The sequence below is a fragment of the Eleginops maclovinus genome, chromosome 15 (assembly GCF_036324505.1).
Source record: "Eleginops maclovinus isolate JMC-PN-2008 ecotype Puerto Natales chromosome 15, JC_Emac_rtc_rv5, whole genome shotgun sequence".
Taxonomy (NCBI): Eukaryota; Metazoa; Chordata; class Actinopteri; order Perciformes; family Eleginopidae; genus Eleginops; species Eleginops maclovinus.
This window is the reverse complement of record NC_086363.1, coordinates 14405530-14427486: the sequence shown is the minus strand read 5'-3', so window position 1 is coordinate 14427486 and position 21957 is coordinate 14405530. Positions and strand designations below refer to the sequence as shown.

Genomic DNA, 21957 nt, shown 5'->3' with positions numbered 1-21957 from the left:
TGCAAGGATTGTTGAATTAGCAATGGTTGGGTTTCTGTCTGACTGTGAGTGTGTGTGGGGGGGGGGGGGGGGGGGTGGCACACATGTGTCAGGGTGGAGGAGATTATGTGTGCCACTGTGTACCATATTGTGTAGTAAATTGTCCATGTGGCAGGTTAATCCATGTATAACACTTGTCAGAGGCTGCATCGCACCGAACTAATATGAGGGTTGTCAGAGGAGAGAGCACACAAATAGCTCAGTCTTTCCAAAATTCAGTGCAGGTACAAAAGGGAGTAGGCTGGAGAAACTGTTAAAAGGAGGGGGGTTTTTTCTCTACTGGAAGTCATTTCACTGTGTGTTTTTACCACACAGACTGGAGAAGCATGGATGAGAAATACATGTCCAAACTGTCCCCTACTGTAGATTTATGTGCAGGGATTTACCTGGTGATAGTTGGTGAGTACAATACTTAATTGATTTTCTTGTCTAATAGAATTAATAGTTTGAGCTTGAATGGATTTATTTTTAGGCTTCACTTTGAAATGTCAGTGGGGATGAAGCTTAAACCCATGAATAACTTGTGACAGAGAAGCACTTAATGAAGACTTAATTAAACTGCTCCTTTGTTTGCTTTAATCCTCGTTCCTATAACATTGAAACGGATAAGGAAACAGCCGGGCATGAGTGTGTTTACACAGGACCTTAAACATAGTATTTAAGTGGGCAATGTCTCTTCTAAGCAACTACATTGTTGATTTTTGACACCAATGCATTGAAAAACATTTAAAAGAGTCCTGGTAAAGATTTGTTGCCCCTGATCTCTATTTCAGTCATTTGACATTAAGGAACTATATATACATCGCATCCCATCTTTTATTTTCTTAATTACAGCTATTACATAGCTCTGCATTGCAATAAGGAAAAAATGCCATGCATCCAAGCTGTTCCCTACTGTTTTGAGTTGATTTACTTTCCTCCTAAAAAGCTGACACTCAAACCACCCAATTAACTTTAAGTCAATTGTCACTGTCAGTTGCTTCGCTGCAGGCTAATTAGCCTGAACGAATTTAAGCGGTGAAACCCTGCACCATACATGAAAGCAAAACACTCTCACAGATGTAACTGAAAGAGTGCACCTTAATGAGGTAAATAATATATAAGATTCTCTGCATTGCATTTCACTGTTTATGGTGCGTTTTGTTTTGGCAGGTGGGGTGCGCAACCCCTCCTCCTACACAGACCATCTCTGACGTATGTAGCAAGACAGAGGAGAGTTAACCACGGCTGCAGTTGATGTGTTACTGTGCATGAAGGTTTCACTGAAAAGAAAACAGCCGTGCGTAAGCTGACGAAAAATGTAGGATTGGATCTGGCTCAATATATCAGATAGCACTCAGTGGTTGCACAGAAACTGATCCAACCCGTGCATTTTGACAATTTCTGTTCTCGGTTTAATATCAAAATTTAATTAAAAGTTTAGAAGTTAAAGACCAAACGATTAAATCTGTAGAACAAGAAATTGATTCAAAGTTATTGATTATCAATATATTGGTCGGTTGTACCCATGCTCTTTTTTTGTCATACACAATAATAATCCAAACTAGAAACTATCTACTTTGGTGATATAGAATGTAAAGAATGACTCAAGTAGGACCTAATGCTGTTAAATCCTTTTGTGCCCTCACATGTATGGGAGAATATGTATATGTTTACCTCCTATACGACAGCTCCATAAACTTCTCTCCTGCTGGTTTCACTTTGCATTGATCTAACGATGTCTGGACTTGGTCATCTGGGTTGCCATCTGTCTCGGTGTTGATGTCATGATGTAAACCACAATAGATAATCCAGTTTCCAGGTAAAGCATCAGTCCAAAGGCCATTGTTAGGAGATCTAGGGTAAGATAGGGATCAACTGTCACTGGGGACACATGTTCACTCAGCAAATGGATTTACCTCAAATGTCCATCGATGTTTTATATGAATCAAGAAACTCAACACATACTGTGTCAAAGAGATCCCAAATCAATGGTCTTTTAAGCTTTAGTACATTGCTGTGGTTTAAGTCAGTCTTTAGAAGAAAATGAAGAATATTACATTATGAAATATCCTCCTTAGTCAAAATTCAACAGCTGTGCGCTCGCCACCTGCTGTGAAAACCACATCACAAAGATTAAATCCCTACAGGTGGTGAGGCTTTGATTTCATATACAATAACGTTAGTCATACAGAAACAGCAACTGTCATATAGAATAAAACCCACAAGCCAACCAAGTCAGGTAAACATTTTACCATGTAGAGAAGTGCTTTTAGTCTGTTGTTCTTCAAAAATGCCCTCTATACTGTCAAATAACAAAACAGAACAACTTCCATGCTATGGAAAATAGTTATTAAAAAAATTAAGGGAGAAATGACAATAAAAAACACCAAATGTCAGTTATATGTTGTACAACTAGCCTACACTCATACCAGTAAGAAAGCAAGACGTAGTAGACTTCCTAAAAATACAATTTCCAATGAAACTGGTCACAAAATATCCGTCATAACTATGTACTGCATTATTTCAGCATAATGTGGAAATATTAACACACTTAACATAACGTATGGTCTGAGTAAGTCAAAATAGACATAACTCACATTTAACACATTTCAACCACAGCAAACTAGCTAGCTTAATTTACATTGTATTTTACCTTCGAGGTAACTCCTTAGTAGCTAGCTAGTGTCACTCCGTGCTGTTATCATTCGGAGTTAGCAAGCGACATTGCCTTATTACTCCAAAAAATACAAAGCTGAAGGACAACCCGTGTATTTAGCGAATGTAGGAATTGACCTACCTCTCTAATAAACATAAACAATAATTATCGGGGCTACCTGAAAAACGGAGTAGTTTCTCAGCCAGCTAATGTTTTTAATGAGGCTAATTGACTGCAGCTGCGTTCCCCAATGCAGCTCAAAATCTAAACGCTCCCCCTATCGGTGGCATTCCGAAATGCCTCTAAAATACACATTTGAATGGATGAATACATAAATGAATGAAATGAGAGATAAATGAACAGTGAAATGAACAGACGAGGATATCATTAAATAGCGAAATGAAATGCATACATTATTACATATGTCTTCGCTGATGTATTTATTTCAAATGAATCTCCACATTTACTCATGACAATTTAGCCTTTGTTTATACATTACCATACATACATTGTTTCATTTATTATTCAACATGTTTTATGATGGAAGCTTTAGTCTGCAATAGTAAAGTAGTGTAGCATAAAAAGTAAAAGAATATTCAAACACTATAGATATCAGGCAATACAATTTTAGATAACACTATTTAAATACTAACAAAACCTTATTTCCTCTGTAATATAGACAGACATAAATATCAAAACCCACTGTTCGCTACAAGCCCAGCATCAACGTATTAATTTTAAGCATGAGGCTGGTAATGATAATTGAGATTTGCTCTTATTTTTTCTCAAATAACCAGATCTATATGTGTTCTCTTTGTTTTAGTCATTTGCCAGAGCTGGGGCACTCACTTAAGACCCAGATAATTTAGCGTATAATTAATTAGATAAAGCGTATATACATAAAGACAATTCCAACACCTGTAGTAGATGCAAATGTAGCTCCCAATGTTCTGGTTGTACATGTGTTTGCCAAATACAAAAAACATCTGGCTGTGTAGCCTGTCAGTCAACTTGTGGATCTCCCCCCACCCATTGTGCCACAGAAAAATCAATTAATGTGACTTTAAGAGTTGTCTAAGGAAGCAGACTTGATCCTGAAACTAGAGGCATGAAAATATCGGTTGTTTGTGATTGGCGTTCATTCATAATGCATTGGAGATGGCTCTCTGCTCTAAGTGTTGCTTCCCACACAACCACAATAGATTATTTCCTGCCTGAAGCAACGGATGATTTTAAGCAGACTGTCCTTATGAGACAATCCACCGCATGTTTTGTCACTTCATCCTTGAATAATGGTTGAAGGCAAATGAATTAGTGATTTTTAGTATAATGATACCCATAAGCATGCACACAAGGAACCTAAGTGCTAAGCGCCTAAATCGAGTGAAGAGGCTTGGAATTAAATGCAGAGACAAACACAGCCTCCTGACAATCAGTTTTTTCTCTGTTTTTAGATCATAATGCATTTTTTTTCATTGCTTTTTTTCCTTCACCTTTGTTTTTGTTTTTCAAATTAAATACCTCAGATAAATGATCCTCATACAAATATTTAAAGTAAAGAAGAAAACTATAATTGTAGTCTGATTGAAGCTTGATTCAAATTAAATTTCACATTCTGCAGAACCATTTTGCTTTAATGTGTCAGCTATAGTTTTAATAACGTGGAGCATTATCACTGTAACCTCTGAGAAACATTTCTGTTTGTTGACATTTTTTTGTAAAGAACCTGCAGGCATCACGGGATTTCCTAGAGAAAACAATTATTAATAATTAAAATAATAATTGCTGTGTCCCCCCCATTTCAGATCCAAGCATTGGAAGTTGTATAAGAATTACTCAGATTAAATGTACAGGACAGTGTGTACCTAAACTATGACATTTGGCCTAAAATGTGTAATAATATTGATGTGCTTACAGATTCACAAGACATCATAATTTGTAAATAATAATACCGATCTATCAAGGAAACGTACATGCACGCATTATCAATGCATAGACTGACTATCAATGCATTTGCTGTTTATGGTTTATATTGCATATGTGTACAGGGCATTTAGAGCATTAAAATGCTGAATCACTCAAACCACAGTGTTGTTCTGCACAAGTATTATAATCAAATACAACAAGGGTTTAAAAAAAGTAATTGAATAAAAAACAAAATATGAAAAATATAGTAAAAACAGGGATACAAATATATATAATAGTGCAAATATTATGTTGTGTGATTGTGTGGGATGAAGAGCAGGCTACAAACATTCTTTTAGACAGAGTGGGGAGAGTTCAGCACCCTGATGATGTGTAAGGGATTTACCTGCTCTGGCGGAGTGTGCGAAGGCTCCCTATGCCCTCCTGGAGGAGACCTTAGAGACAGTGTGAGGGATGGGGTCACACTAAATTGCTAGTGGCTTTGGCGGTTATGTGGGTATTGTAAATGTCCAAGAGGAAAAGAAGTGAGGGACCAGTGATCACCCCAGCAACATTTACTTTGCGCTGTAGGATCCTGCGGTTGAAGGAGATGCAGCTCCCAAACCACATAGTAATGCAGCTGGTCATAATGCACTAGATGATGCTTCCGTAGAGACAGCACATGATGGGTTTAGGGAGAGGATGTTATCTTTTGCACAAACTCCTGACCTGATGCCTGTTTTTATTGTAATGGTGACAGAAAGTTCAATAATGTCTCTAGAAGGTTCAGGGAGAGTCGAGCCAATTAGTACTACTTTGGGACAAAAATCTTGCTTGCCTTTTCACCATTAAAAGGTCTGTTTAATAATTAAACATACATCAGCAAAAGAAATGCATGCATGTCATTCAAATTGTCATAAGCTTATGTAATGGAAACATTTTAAATAAAGCAGGCTAAACCCAGAATACATCAACCAATCTTTCTAATGGAGGAGACATTATTACATTATCATAGCAGCAAATCTGAATTAATGGTAAATTCTATTTTAAGACTCTAATACTCTGTAAGCACTTTGCAGCAAAGGGGTAAACATGTATTCTGCAATATGTCACATAATATCTGTTTACCTGCCTAACATGGTGTCAAGGTTGGGGAAATAGGACCCAAGTGCAGTAAACAAAGGGGAGGCAAGTATGGGGGTTTGAACTTAAAGCGGGCTTTATTAAAAAGCTGTTCACGAAAATACTAAACTAGGGGGAAACAGGACATTAAAAATACATAGACGGGAAAAGGCTCAGAACATGGACATGACCAGATTGGAAACGACGACAAACGAACAAGAGACAAAAGGGCAACATGGATTAAATACACAAGGGTAATCACAAGACAAGACACAGCTGGAGAGGGGAGGAGAGGCCACAGGTGAACACAATGACACAATCAGGCACAGGAGGGAAACTCAGACAGGAAGTGAAGCTAAACCTGACACAAGAGGGGAAAACATTTAAAATAAAACTGGAAACAACAGACACAAAACTAGGATCATGACACATGGAATATACGATTAGTTAAATTTGTTGAAGCAATTAATCAGATCATTCACTTTTTATTATGAATACCTGATGATAATGAATTAATAACCAAAGTGTTTGAATTGATATGTTCCAATTCATTGTTTGAGGGGTTTTATCCATTGTTGTTCCATTATAACCTTTAAAGCAGTCTATTCCCCACTCAATGATTAACACAGTTCATATTGTTTGTGAGTAGTCGTATTAGCTTCCTGTCAAAACACAAGAGCCTTTTACTCTTCATTTTTTTGTACAATTAAATCAGACAAGAGGTAATATGTTTATTCATTCATTCTTGAGGTGCTGGTTGGTATTTGTTCTTTGCTTAGTAAGATTTACGCTGTTTTCCCTTGTTCCCAACGGGATGCTATCTGTAGCTTCACGTTTTCCTTACACATATGAGAGTGGTATCATTCTTCTCATATACATCCAGACAAACATTTACGAAAGAAAAAACGTTGTTGTTGGGGGGGAAATTGTATGCATGCGCATCTGTTAAATGTGTCAGTTGTTGCATGGCAGCAGCAGTGGAAACATAAAGAGCAGTGTATTTATGATATTTGGTATACCTGTCTCAACATCCTATAAAGAGCAAGCCTCAGCACTATCTTGAGCTCAGTGTTTGGAGTTAAACCACATGATTTATGATAACGGAAGTGTGCGTGAGGGTTTAAAAAAAAAAAAAAAGAGCAACCGCTATCAGAAGAACAGCAATAATTGTTCAGTTTACTGGAAATGGAGGTCACAAGTACTGAAATAGGGCCTCAGTTGCCTGGTATCAGACAGAATGTCAACTTTGTAATAGGGTTTGGACCAAGGCAAGCAGCTCAAGGCAACAGACCTTAAAATAATAACAACCAGAACATCTCAAACACAACTAGGTCCTTACGCTGTCTGATAAAAATATACAGTATATAGAAAGTAAGCATGTGATGCTCAATGGGGAATCTAACAGATACGCTCTGACAAATCCTTATGTTTGTAAGAATGCGAGAATTTGATGTTGTTTATTTGTTAAGAATAATATTGAATCACAATGGAGACTGGTGCCAAGAGCACAACACTCTCTCGGATGCTGCATGCAATAAATCACAGCTGAAGGTCTTTGTTAAGATAACTGAAGCACATTCGCTTTACATAACATTAAGTAATCTTTTTTTCCATGTGATGAACACTGAAAATGAGTCAATTAATTACTGCTTTCACGATTAAAAACACAGGGAAAAAAAGGGGACAAGTAGGAGAGCATAATAATGTGAAGAGGAATTGAAGTGTTCATTTTTCTGTTGCTATTCAGGTCAGATGTACATTTTTAAATAAGTAGCTGCTGAATGTTGACAGTGTGTATTTAAGTAACACAAATAGAGAGAAGCTGGTAAACATCTTCTCTCAAGGGTTCAATGGCCCTACTCAAAGCTTAATTACACCACCACAATGTTCCCTCTGAAGCATCCTTACCTCAAGCTGAGCGGTTGTACTGTTGCTAACGCTGCCTTTTGACTTCAGCTGAGACAGGTGTTCGAATTGTATAGAGAATGTACTGTGCTATAACAATTCATTGGGAAATATTGTACTTTTATGCTTACAGCTTATTTTAAAAATAAAGATTTTTGCATAATATCAATATGATGTTTTTTGAAAATGAATAAATTAAGCCAACAAAACCAACTTATTTGATTATCAACTAGCCGATTGAGATACAATGTATTTGCATCTATAAACAGCTATGTAATTTGTAATCATTTTTAAATACATTTTTGGGTTGTTTGTTTCTTATTATTTATTTTAGATTGTTATGCCTTAGGTACGAATGTAATACTTTAAATGTAAGATAAGTACATTTGCTGGTGATATTTACTTTTACTTCAGTTGCATTTTTAATGCAGGACTTTTGCTTACTACAGAGTTGTTATTTTTTTAAGTTTATGGTATCCAGAAACTATCAAAATGTAGAAAGACTAGGCCTTTGATTGACAAGCCATCAAACAGCTTGACTTTTATGTATTCGACTTGACACTACAATAACTCATTATCAACTAAAGAAGTAAAGGTGGTATTACAAGAAAGAACAGGCAGAGGGTAGCATGCTTATTTCAGTAGATGTCTTACAAAAAATAACATCTACGTCAACACTGTATCTCTTCATTTTCTGATGAAAATGTTGAATGTTTAAGTGTACATTTCTGACCATATCTTGAATCATTAAGTATCAAAGTATTGTTTTAAAATGCCATTTTTCTGCATCCTATTCTCCACTGCAGCTGTCCTGTCTCTCTTTGGGAATGGGGCAGTTCTAGTAAGCGCAGCCAGTCGCTTCGCCCTGCTCAAATCTCCCGAGCTGCTGACAGTGAACCTGGCTTTGACGGACATCGGCATGGCCCTCAGCATGTATCCTCTGTCCATTTCTTCATCTTTTAACCATGCCTGGATTGGAGGTGACACAACCTGCCTCTACTACGGCCTGATGGGCATGATCTTCAGCATTACAAGTATCATGACTCTGGCTGTGATGGGGATGATCAGGTTCATGGTAGCAGGAAGTCCCCCCAAAACAGGTGAAACATTTTTGCAGGGACTCAATCCAAAGAGCACAGCGTTTCTATTGAAAACCAGTTTGCATGAATCAAAATGTGCTTTATGCCCAGGTATGTGAATACATAAAAGGCATTAGTCTCAAAAAATAAATGAACATAAAATAAACATGAAGCTGCACAAATAGGTAAAATATGATTCATATCATTTAAAAAGTATATATACTAAAACAATACAACAACAAACAGAAACTCATCAATCAATTGTGGGGGGGGGCGCTTGCTCTTGCGCTTCACTCAGAGCGCGGATCTCGAAAACACTATTTTAGAGACCCCCCCAACATTTCCCAAATCAGGTTTTCGGGGGATCTCGTGTCAGTTCAGGGGGTCTCGGATCCCCCGAGTCCCCCCGTAGTTCGGACACTGATTGTTAGAACTAATTGATTAACTGATATGTATCCAATTAATGGTATCCAGTATGATACTGGTAACTGCAGGAAATAACCTTGCAGTCAAATTAAATGTTTATGTTTCTAATGTCTTACCTAGAAAGCTACAAATTAATGTAAGTGTAATTCGTGTTTGTTCAGTCTGTTTTGTAGGTATTTGAACACATTAGACCTTGTTGCTTGAATCAGTTAGGCAACAGCCTCCCAACCTTTAAAAACAGCCTGCCTCTCTGTATGAGTCTGGGTGTTTGCAAAAGTACAGTATAAAAGTGGGAAGGCAAATAACAGAATGAAATCAGCCAAACACAATTAGCCAACTACAAGTATTCTATAGCAAATCCTTACTCAAATACCATAAAGCCTTTTAAGTAAACACAGTGATGTATATTTGTGTTCAGAATGCGCTGGCAGAATAATTATCTGGAAACCTTAGCCAATAGCGGTTTGTTTTGTTGGCTTGTATTTGAACAATAGCTACAGAAATTGTGCCTTTCTTGCAATATGTGCGGTCAATAACTTGAACGAGAGTTAAAGACTATTTACTTGGACCAGATTGGCTAACCCCTACACAGTACTTAATGGCCTTTCCGGATTTACACATCCAATAGAGAAACAAAGTGAGAATATTAAAGAAGTACTGAGGGTGTATAACTCTTTGTACGACTATAGCTTAAACCAAAAAAAGAAAGAAAGAGTTATAAAAAAGACGCTCTTATAATAACGCAGGTCGCGATACAGTGATGGAAAGAAACTGACGTCAACCAGAGGCTCAACGCTGCAGCAGTGGTAGCAGAGGGGTAAACATTTTTCTGCCCCCAGTATTCCCTTTGTTGTCACTGCAGTGAAAACTGTGACAGGATCATGACGTCAGCAGTGAAAGGGTCTATTTAAGAATGCATTACAAAAGCAGCTGATCAAAAGTCCAGGTCGTGTTGGTCATGTGTACTGTCCTCGGTTCTCGTAAAGGCCTTTTGAGGCTTGAAATGAATGAATTAAAGATAATGTAATGAATGAACATTGAACCTACTGTAAGAACAATCGAATGGCAACTTCGGCATTGCGTATTTTAGGCAAGACAAGGTCCTGTGGTTTTAGTCTTAGGGCCAACTGTAATCAGCTGACAGCCAGCTGTTCATCATCATTAAAAGGTTTGAAAACAATAATTAAGAAACTAATATAGACAGAACAGGTGAATGTAGAAAAATGTAATTATAGGTATCACCATGAAATCCTCCAGTTGGTGGTAACGTTAATATATTTGCAAAATGTAGGCATGATATAACTTCTGTTGAATTTAGGAGAAATCTACAGACAGAAATAGACAAAGTAAAATAAACACCTAAATATCAGCTCCTAACGCACACAATTACGACATATATAAATATGTATATATTATATACACTGAATAAACTAAATACTAAAAATAAAACTGTTTTTTGAGAATAAATAATAATATTAAGTTGAACCTATTAATTTATTATTGCTTTCAACTAATCTAATGCAGTTATGTGAAATCTGTTGACACATTTAACTTAAGTCAACATTTCAGTTTTTGAAGCAAATTTAATGCAGATATATTTCCTTGTGAGCCTTCAGTAGTCAACAATAATAAAATAACATAATAAAAATGAAATATAAAAAAAGAAAAACCTACATAAGAGCCTGCCACGATAATTGACACAACAAGGAATAAAGTGGCTGTGCTGGAAGTGGAACAGTCAGCGCTGGATTGAGCTTTGTGTTAAATGGCAGCCAGATTGCTTGAAATGAATTCTTAGATAGAAGTGTAAATCCATATGGTTATATCTGATCAGCTGGAGGTAGGTTGCTTGCTGATTGGAAGAATACAAATCGGAGCTTTGAGCTCTTATTGTTGACACAATTGATTATACGTAGGAAGCAGTGTTTACAGTACAGCTCCCCAATTAGCTATGAAAAACCTATCAAACCATCCACTGGTATTCTATATAAATAATGCTCTGAACAACTGATGATTTACTGTTCCTATATATATAGGGTAGTAATTTGAAACGTGAAAGGTTGTTGAGGAGGTTGGCCCGAATTCATAAAGGGCCGTTTTATAGCAGCTTCAGTCGGAAACTGGGATCTGAACGCACGGTAAAGCATTGGAATCCTTTGGAATAAAGCGCTCATCTAAACATAAAGTGATTTTTTTTTAGGAGGGCCTTTTTATTGTTGCTAAAATAAAATTTGGTGACAGCCACATCTAGAACAAGTTCTGTGCTTATAGTCAGCTGTTTTTCTGTGCTTATAGTCAGCTGTTTTTCTGTGCTTATAGTCAGCTGTTAAAGGTCATGGGCTGGGTAGCAAACTAAATGAAGTTTTGTACAAGTTTTAGTTTTTTGGTTTTGTGTTACAGTAAGATGGAGCACTATTACCACACTTGCATTAGCTTGATATAGTATTAGTTGAAAACATTTGCACATGAAAAAAGAAAAAGATACGTAAAAATGTATATATTCCAGAATTGATCGTTTATTATTACACAGCGTAGTTGAAAAGCCGATTATGATTGGTCGATTTGGACACTCAGCGGTCTGCTCCTTTTTGGTAGCAGACTGCTGCTAAGGACTGCTGTCATATCAATCCGCAGAAAGAAGTCGGGTAAACGTCAGCTGTGGCCCAAAAACAGTGAGAAAAAAATCTGAAAACACTGTGGAATACTTTTAAAACATTTTTGTTGTTGTTGTGGAGAGCACAACTCTTTGGGTATGATGTTTAAACTGTCCCCAATAAATAAATAAAAAAGGGAACAAGAACAAAACTCAAGACAAGGAAAGCGGTTGAACACTCAGTGAGCTGGACGAAAGAGAAATCAGCTGAAGAATATAGACAGGAAGTAAACACTAAAGGGAACACGGTATGGACTCATTGTCCCTTTATTTTGTACTGCTCTTAATGTCTTTTATGTTTGTAAAGCACTTTGAATTGCCTTGTGTTGAAAGGTGCTATATAAATAAACTTTCCTTTCCTTGCCTTGCCTTGCCTTGCCTTGCCTTGCCTTGCCTTGCCTTGCCTTGCCTTGCCTTGCCTTGCCTTGCCTTGCCTTGCCTTGCCTTGCCTTGCCTTGCCTTGCCTTGCCTTGCCTTGCCTTGCCTTGCCTTGCCTTGCCTTGCCTTGCCTTGCCTTGCCTTGCCTTGCCTTGCCTTGCCTTGCCTTGCCTTGCCTTGCCTTGCCTTGCCTTGCCTTGCCTTGCCTTGCCTTGCCTTGCCTTGCCTTGCCTTGCCTTGCCTTGCCTTGCCTTGCCTTGCCTTGCCTTGCCTTGCCTTGCCTTGCCTTGCCTTGCCTTGCCTTGCCTTGCCTTGCCTTGCCTTGCCTTGCCTTGCCTTGCCTTGCCTTGCCTTGCCTTGCCTTGCCTTGCCTTGCCTTGCCTTGCCTTGCCTTGCCTTGCCTTGCCTTGCCTTGCCTTGCCTTGCCTTGCCTTGCCTTGCCTTGCCTTGCCTTGCCTTGCCTTGCCTTGCCTTGCCTTGCCTTGCCTTGCCTTGCCTTGCCTTGCCTTGCCTTGCCTTGCCTTGCCTTGCCTTGCCTTGCCTTGCCTTGCCTTGCCTTGCCTTGCCTTGCCTTGCCTTGCCTTGCCTTGCCTTGCCTTGCCTTGCCTTGCCTTGCCTTGCCTTGCCTTGCCTTGCCTTGCCTTGCCTTGCCTTGCCTTGCCTTGCCTTGCCTTGCCTTGCCTTGCCTTGCCTTGCCTTGCCTTGCCTTGCCTTGCCTTGCCTTGCCTTGCCTTGCCTTGCCTTGCCTTGCCTTGCCTTGCCTTGCCTTGCCTTGCCTTGCCTTGCCTTGCCTTGCCTTGCCTTGCCTTGCCTTGCCTTGCCTTGCCTTGCCTTGCCTTGCCTTGCCTTGCCTTGCCTTGCCTTGCCTTGCCTTGCCTTGCCTTGCCTTGCCTTGCCTTGCCTTGCCTTGCCTTGCCTTGCCTTGCCTTGCCTTGCCTTGCCTTGCCTTGCCTTGCCTTGCCTTGCCTTGCCTTGCCTTGCCTTGCCTTGCCTTGCCTTGCCTTGCCTTGCCTTGCCTTGCCTTGCCTTGCCTTGCCTTGCCTTGCCTTGCCTTGCCTTGCCTTGCCTTGCCTTGCCTTGCCTTGCCTTGCCTTGCCTTGCCTTGCCTTGCCTTGCCTTGCCTTGCCTTGCCTTGCCTTGCCTTGCCTTGCCTTGCCTTGCCTTGCCTTGCCTTGCCTTGCCTTGCCTTGCCTTGCCTTGCCTTGCCTTGCCTTGCCTTGCCTTGCCTTGCCTTGCCTTGCCTTGCCTTGCCTTGCCTTGCCTTGCCTTGCCTTGCCTTGCCTTGCCTTGCCTTGCCTTGCCTTGCCTTGCCTTGCCTTGCCTTGCCTTGCCTTGCCTTGCCTTGCCTTGCCTTGCCTTGCCTTGCCTTGCCTTGCCTTGCCTTGCCTTGCCTTGCCTTGCCTTGCCTTGCCTTGCCTTGCCTTGCCTTGCCTTGCCTTGCCTTGCCTTGCCTTGCCTTGCCTTGCCTTGCCTTGCCTTGCCTTGCCTTGCCTTGCCTTGCCTTGCCTTGCCTTGCCTTGCCTTGCCTTGCCTTGCCTTGCCTTGCCTTGCCTTGCCTTGCCTTGCCTTGCCTTGCCTTGCCTTGCCTTGCCTTGCCTTGCCTTGCCTTGCCTTGCCTTGCCTTGCCTTGCCTTGCCTTGCCTTGCCTTGCCTTGCCTTGCCTTGCCTTGCCTTGCCTTGCCTTGCCTTGCCTTGCCTTGCCTTGCCTTGCCTTGCCTTGCCTTGCCTTGCCTTGCCTTGCCTTGCCTTGCCTTGCCTTGCCTTGCCTTGCCTTGCCTTGCCTTGCCTTGCCTTGCCTTGCCTTGCCTTGCCTTGCCTTGCCTTGCCTTGCCTTGCCTTGCCTTGCCTTGCCTTGCCTTGCCTTGCCTTGCCTTGCCTTGCCTTGCCTTGCCTTGCCTTGCCTTGCCTTGCCTTGCCTTGCCTTGCCTTGCCTTGCCTTGCCTTGCCTTGCCTTGCCTTGCCTTGCCTTGCCTTGCCTTGCCTTGCCTTGCCTTGCCTTGCCTTGCCTTGCCTTGCCTTGCCTTGCCTTGCCTTGCCTTGCCTTGCCTTGCCTTGCCTTGCCTTGCCTTGCCTTGCCTTGCCTTGCCTTGCCTTGCCTTGCCTTGCCTTGCCTTGCCTTGCCTTGCCTTGCCTTGCCTTGCCTTGCCTTGCCTTGCCTTGCCTTGCCTTGCCTTGCCTTGCCTTGCCTTGCCTTGCCTTGCCTTGCCTTGCCTTGCCTTGCCTTGCCTTGCCTTGCCTTGCCTTGCCTTGCCTTGCCTTGCCTTGCCTTGCCTTGCCTTGCCTTGCCTTGCCTTGCCTTGCCTTGCCTTGCCTTGCCTTGCCTTGCCTTGCCTTGCCTTGCCTTGCCTTGCCTTGCCTTGCCTTGCCTTGCCTTGCCTTGCCTTGCCTTGCCTTGCCTTGCCTTGCCTTGCCTTGCCTTGCCTTGCCTTGCCTTGCCTTGCCTTGCCTTGCCTTGCCTTGCCTTGCCTTGCCTTGCCTTGCCTTGCCTTGCCTTGCCTTGCCTTGCCTTGCCTTGCCTTGCCTTGCCTTGCCTTGCCTTGCCTTGCCTTGCCTTGCCTTGCCTTGCCTTGCCTTGCCTTGCCTTGCCTTGCCTTGCCTTGCCTTGCCTTGCCTTGCCTTGCCTTGCCTTGCCTTGCCTTGCCTTGCCTTGCCTTGCCTTGCCTTGCCTTGCCTTGCCTTGCCTTGCCTTGCCTTGCCTTGCCTTGCCTTGCCTTGCCTTGCCTTGCCTTGCCTTGCCTTGCCTTGCCTTGCCTTGCCTTGCCTTGCCTTGCCTTGCCTTGCCTTGCCTTGCCTTGCCTTGCCTTGCCTTGCCTTGCCTTGCCTTGCCTTGCCTTGCCTTGCCTTGCCTTGCCTTGCCTTGCCTTGCCTTGCCTTGCCTTGCCTTGCCTTGCCTTGCCTTGCCTTGCCTTGCCTTGCCTTGCCTTGCCTTGCCTTGCCTTGCCTTGCCTTGCCTTGCCTTGCCTTGCCTTGCCTTGCCTTGCCTTGCCTTGCCTTGCCTTGCCTTGCCTTGCCTTGCCTTGCCTTGCCTTGCCTTGCCTTGCCTTGCCTTGCAACTGCCTTATGGCTGTGTTTAAAGACCGGTTAATGAAAAAGAAAATGTGAACAGATTTTGGCAGTTAACGTTCAGAAAACCTCCATCAGCTAAGCCGTCATTTAACGTAATGTTGCAGTTGCCTCAGTTTCAGCTGTTGCTAGGCAGTAGAATGTGTTCTTTTCCCCAGAATGACTGCGTCGCTGCACATTATCCATTACTTAATGACTCACTTTAAATGCTCCGTTACATATTGACATTCCTGGTCTGTCAATATGTAACAGTAAACAACCTCACCACCTAACTGCTAATACTGCCACAGCTCCCTCCCAAAAATCTCCTCATGTGCTTTGCATTGTTGTTTTAATTAAAACGTAATGTTCTGTTTGTGTGGGGATTAGCTCTCCCATAATCTGTTTTATGCTTGGATTATTTAATCTCAAAGAGCAGAACCTTTCCCATCAGATAGATTTGTCTCCGACTGAACTAAATCATAATGCTTCTGCACCGCTACACTTCAGCGAGTAATGGAGTCCTCACTTGTGCACAGGTGTCAAGTTCCAAAGGAGAACCATCAGCTTTGTGATCAGCGGGATCTGGCTGTATTCCGGACTGTGGGCAGCGCTACCTCTGATGGGATGGGGCAGCTATGGGCCGGAGCCGTTTGGACTGGCCTGCTCGATAGACTGGACCGGTTATGGGGATTCCCTGAACCACTCCACCTTCATCATTGCTATGTCTGTTCTCTGCACATTCCTCCCCTGTCTAGTTATCCTTTTCACCTATTTTGGTATTGCGTGGAAGCTGCACAGAACCTACCAATCCATCCAGAGCAACGATTTGCAATATCGCAGTGTTGAGAAGAGAATAACTCTGGTAAGTATAAGGCAAACAATTACGTAATGACACTGTCAGTTTTTTTTTCAATAGAAAATCGTGATGAAGCAAAAAATCTCACACAACATTAATTTATGAAATCCCAATAGTGATTAAAAATGCCTTATTCCTTAACGGTAGTTAAAGACTAAAGCTGTGCGGGACTATATTATTACACATACTCTAAGAAACACACACTTTGGTCATTTTCAAATAATTATATGCTTAACAAAGGTAAGGGAAAGAGACATTTTAAATCAAATTAATGCAAAACACAAAAATAGACACAAAAAAAACAAAGCAAAAGAAACAGAAACCCAAATGAAATCACAACTGTATTCTTCCACTTTCTGAATTAATTGAAATACAAAAAACAAAAAACAATGGAACAAATGCATTTAATATATATATATATATATATATTATGTATACTGTATCTTCATGCAGATACATTTATTCACTGAAAACTCCCTAGGAATAATCCTCATAGCTGGGAGCAATTTCTCAGCAGGACCCAAAGCTGTAACTCCATATAACGAAGTAAGCTTTGTCACAGCAGCCCTGCCTATTTCTTCCTGTTGTGTCTGCTGTCAAAGGAAGGCATATATTAAAAATACTATAAATCTTCAGCCTGTTATCTTATATTATTTCAATATGTATAGATAGCTGAATATTTATCATCATCCCATCACACCATGGGGATAATCATTTGTCAATAACCAAAGGGTTTGTGCAGGATCTATCTGGGCGAAGGATAATGTTTGACAGGCGAACACATCTATTTGAATGTTGACATAAAAGTGATTTCCGAATAAGCTGGATCGTTTTGACAACATTGACACAGTCAATTTAGTTGGTGTAAATAACCACCTGCTGATTCTGCTTCCGCCATCACATGAAGCAGCTTAGGCAAACAACCAAGACAAATGAAGAATAAATTATAGCTTTGCATGTGAAGGCCCCTGGGAAGGAGGCTAAAGGGATGTGGCCTGCATTTCTGTATATTTCCTTATTGCTTAGCCAACTGAGCTGGTCCAGACACCAACAAGATAAAAACCCTTTGATGTGTGGAAGAATGATGGACAGGAGGGCAGCTTCTATTACTCTGATACTATTAATTGTCTGGATAAAGACAGAATATATAGATTGCTCACTCATAGAGTAAGCTGAAACAGCACTCTTCTAAAGATCAAGCCGTTATTTTAGCGTGGCCGCTACGTGACGATTTCATACAGTATAGAAAAACAGTTTTGCAATGTAAAATGTAGCACTAATCACCACAACAGGACCATGTTCATACATATTGTTGATGATTCCCAGCTATCGGCTTTATTTTTCTAGTCAATACACACATAGGCCAATTAACGTACACCCAAGGATTTCTTGCCCGTGGATCCCATTGAACCAAAAATCCCATGAAAAGACCTCACCCAACAATCACTAAGCCTACTAAATTAAGACTAAGTATATGCCATTACCAGCAGACTGTTGACACTCAAGTAAACTTAATCAATGTCTATTTTCTGGGGTACCTGACTGTATTGGTCACAACGTTCAAGGTTCAAACTAACGTTGAATGAACAAAAATGTAAATCAACATCCCCCTTATCCAACATGGATGGATGACTGTCCAGGCCAACCAGAGAAACAGGCCCAACGTGTCAGGGCCCCAACTGGCTTTTCCTGCAAAACTTCTCCCAGAGACACAAAAAATTACCTAAGGAAAGCGTCAAAATTACCCAAGAATAAAGATTAAATGATTACAGAGAGACACAAGGAGGCCTAACAAAGACACAGAAACACTTCAAAGGGAACCCGTAGAGACTAACCAGAAAGAGACCCAAAATGACTAAAGAGACACAGAGCAACTACACAGAGATACAAACAAATACAAAGAGAAACAAATAAACTGAAATGAAACTCAGAATGACAACAAAGTGAAAGTAACTTGCTGATATGTAGGTTAATATAGTGGGGTCTAATGCTTGTCTGTAACCAAGGGCTTAGAATCCTCCAACTTAATTTCAGGTTTTCCAGTATTGTATATTTTAGCGTTTTATATTATTACTAAAGAACTTTATTGTATATTTGAGCTCCCCTCTGTATTCCCTCAACTGTTCCCTACTCAGCACTAGTCACTCACCTTATGCCTTACAGGCTGCCAAAGTTCATTGTGAATGAATGAACTTTGGGGCAGTTGAGTATGTCATGTGTGCTCATGTCTGATATTCAGAAATTCCCGCAAATTTCTCGCGTTCACAAAATCCAGATATTTGCATACTGCCTTTTTTAAGATTAATAAAAAGAATGTTCTTATGTAATCAGCACCCATTCATCAACACATAATGACCTCACTATGCTGTCAGTGGCACTCAGCCCCAAGCTCATTCATTCCCACTTAGGAGGTAATACTGTAAAGGATTAGTTTGACAATTTTAGAAATGATTCGCCCTCTTTTGCAAAAATATAGATACAAAAATAACCACACTCTCATGTGTCTCTACTTAAGATAAAGCTAGAGACAATGATTACGAGAACAATTAGTTGACTTTAGGGGGAAACAGCAAGTCAGGCTCTCTCAAATTAAAAAGTCCTGTACTTTATCCTTAATGGACATTTTAGAATTCCCTTCTGCAGCTATCATCTTGTCATCAGTGTAAGGTTGCTAGCCAACCAGCAACGACCCCAGGAAGTCACTAGCTCAGTCAACAAAGGGGTGCAGCAATTAACTATTTGTTGTATACACAACATGTCGTGGTTTACATAACGTGCTAATCAATCAGTTTTATTATCATTGTTAATTTGGACAGAGCCATGCTGGCTGTTACGCCTGCTTTCTGTCTCCATGCTACCTTAAGCCTTTGGCTCAAAGGCAGTACATAGGAATAAGTCATATGTATGTGTATTTTCATTTTCCATTTGGTTTTAAGTAATTACCTTGGACTGAGAACACAACTTACATTACTCCAACAGGAGCAAATGCAGTAAAGTGTATTTCATTGGATCTATTTTTTCGTTTACCTTACATTCGATATGGCTGTTTTTTAAGAGTCATATGTCATATGTAATGTATAGATGTAACATAAGTGTTCGTTTTGGTATTTTAATGTGTTTTTCTTTTATAAGAAATATAGAATATCAACTTACATTGAATTCACACCTCTCACAAGGCAGTAGAAAATGTCTATATGGGATTCACACTATATTAATCACCAACACTGTGCTACAAAAAAGAAAACAATGGTAAAGAGTGGTCTCTTGTGTGATAATTGCCGAAATCTATCTCTTATCATATCTTCGAAATGGCTTGACTTTATTGTAAGGTTGATTGGATGTGCCTCACCTAATCTAAAAGCCCCCAGTGCGCGCCCTTTGCAAGGATTTAATTACATGTCCACATGTGTGCATTTGCTAGTGTGTGTAAGTGCATATTCATGAGTGAGTCAAAGTGCGTGCATTGAATTCATTTTGAAAGTACAGAATATGAAATGGCGTAGTCATAATTCTTTTCATTGTAATTCTATCTTTGAATCTTTGGTCAGGCTGCAAGCAATGTGACTAAAAATTATTGAGGTATTGACAAAGGTTAGAAGGGAAGTGTCTCACTGATCTGCAGATTATGCTCAAAGTGCTCAGGGTCGGCCACTGGTCATCACTTTTACACATCTGGTTTCCTGTGAACACAACACGTTTAATTGTGTAGATGCCCTCTGGATATGGCTATTGAGCGCGTGTTTGAGTGAGTGTGTTACTTGAACCTGTGTCCTTCACTTTAGCTTTTTTATCCTGGGCATTCATCAGTTGCGCTTGATTGCCCGCATTTTGACTTAAAAAGACCCTTGAATAAAAAAAAACAACCTGATGGCCTTTTATCCGTTTCACTCCATCAATCTTTCTTTATACCTCACAAGGTATTGTTTAAGTGTTCTATAAGTGGAATACATTGCTCTAATCTTAGAACAGCTATTTTACAGCCACTAAACCGCTCTTAGTACTGTGTTGAAGTCATTTAACAGCAAATTGAAGTACTTCACTTGAGTGCACATATTGAAAGCATATATAATTTTAACTGTATGACATGCAGCTTCCTTAGTTCAAATGAACTCTTTTGGTATCAGTCACACAGTGTTTGATCAGAAAATGACAACATTGATTTTGTGGAATATTTTAATGATGTCTCTTAATAAAAAGCAATGGGGAATTGGGAATGGGAATTTGCTAATAAATAAACCTGTCACTTTCTTGCTCATTACAAATTGTATACACATGTTTTTTAGATAATGTGACAGATATTCAAATCCCTCACGGCCGAATAGACTGCTTTAATTCAATAGTCTTCATTTATTTCAATTACCTGCCAGAATGATGACATGCTGTCTTTTCTTATCGTCATAACCACAATGGACTCAAGCAATGAATTCCAGCTGTTCTTTATTCTTTGATGTGACGCGGTAACCTCTATCTTTCAGACTTCACAACATTTCATTTTTACCATCAACCACCACTGTTTCACCAGGGCTTGAAAGAATTTAAGGTGTTAGTTCATTATTTTTCAGGATTACGCTTATTTGCCTCCCTGCTGTAAATAGCAGATAATGTTGAATAATTAGTTTCTGTTAGTACTGGACAAAGCTCACGTGAGAAACAAAGTCAGCAACCAGCTGGTGGGAGCTACATATGTAAAAGTACAGACATGAAAGTGTTTTTGATCTTCTTATGGAACCCTCAGCAAGATGGCGTTTTTTTTAGCTTTTTCCCCAGCTTTCCCTCTAATCTCTTACTGAGCCCTCTTGTCTTTATTGAAGCCACATATTGCACACAAACCACCATTTTATTCTCTCTATATTCCTCCCTACACTTGTGTTTAGATCTGTTCTTCTTATTTCAGATGGCTTTGATGATCAGTTCTGGGTTCTTCATTGCGTGGACCCCCTACGTGGCTGTGAGCTACTGGAGCATGTTTCACTCACGGGAGCAGGGCCACATGTCTCCCTTTATCAGCATGTTACCTTGCCTCTTTGCTAAGAGCTCCACCGTATTCAACCCTTTCATATACTTCATCTTCCAGCGTACCTCCTGGCAAGAGCTTCTGTGCCTCCAGAGACTGATTGTTTGTTGTTCTCATCGAAGGAATTTACCTGTTGAAGGCAGGAAACTTGGAAAGCAAATGGTAAAAGGTTCAGACTCCTACAACTTTGAAAACAAGACTGATGAAACCTGTGTGGGATAATGGGAGATTCTCCCTTTAGACAGACTAGGATTCAGATAGTCGTTGGGCCGTAATAAGACTCCAGTCTTATATTATTGCTTTTAGATAAGTAGACATTAAACGAACAACATTTGTTTTGCTTTTTGCCAAGCATTAGATATGAAAATCATTATCCATCTCATGTCTTTGGTTAATTAGATGTAGATAGAGCAAGCCTAAAGTTAGCTTAGCTTAGGTAAAAGACTGGAATTCGATTTTTACTAGCATGGATACAGCTGCTGAAATGTTTTATGGAGTATGTTGCAACTCCCAAATTCATTTACCTTTGTTTTGGGATATACATGTGATTTACAAAAATATTGTCCCTTAAACACTAACGCTTCCTTCGTAGCAAAGGACAATTGATAGCTGCACTCAAGTAACAAATACACATTTCCAGAACTTAGCCTGTAGTACTATGGCTTTGCTCACTTGTCCCCATGTCCTCACCAAATGTATTTTTGTACTGCTTTTCATGTAAAGTGTGACAGTGTCACATACTTTCTTGACAAAGTGGAAACATTTCAACTTGTGTAGATGAGTATTCATTACTATTGCTGTTTTGGCAGATATGGCATATGGCATTGCGACTCGATAACCTACAAGCAAGCTGTTCCCTTTCAAACTGCGGCTGAACGGCTAGCTAGCTAGTCCTAT

At 40.6% G+C, this 21957-nt stretch overlaps 1 protein-coding gene across 1 annotated transcript; it reads left to right on the top strand.

The window, feature by feature from the left end:
- Positions 1 to 223: 223 nt before the first annotated feature.
- Positions 224 to 21506, top strand: opn8a (opsin 8, group member a). The gene is made up of 4 exons (XM_063902381.1): positions 224 to 438; positions 8416 to 8709; positions 15727 to 16052; positions 20941 to 21506. The coding sequence occupies exons 1-4, from the start codon at positions 366 to 368 to the stop codon at positions 21280 to 21282; spliced, it is 1035 nt and encodes a 344-aa protein (XP_063758451.1). The 5' UTR covers positions 224 to 365; the 3' UTR covers positions 21283 to 21506.
- Positions 21507 to 21957: the final 451 nt, after the last annotated feature.

Bases quoted from the DNA above. Each gene is read 5' to 3' on its own strand.
- opn8a (XM_063902381.1), top strand. From the start codon at position 366: ATGGATGAGAAATACATGTCCAAACTGTCCCCTACTGTAGATTTATGT. The intron at 8,710-15,726 runs GTGAAACATTTT...ACTTGTGCACAG, and splicing joins AGGAAGTCCCCCCAAAACAG to GTGTCAAGTTCCAAAGGAGA. The intron at 16,053-20,940 runs GTAAGTATAAGG...TTCTTATTTCAG, and splicing joins TTGAGAAGAGAATAACTCTG to ATGGCTTTGATGATCAGTTC.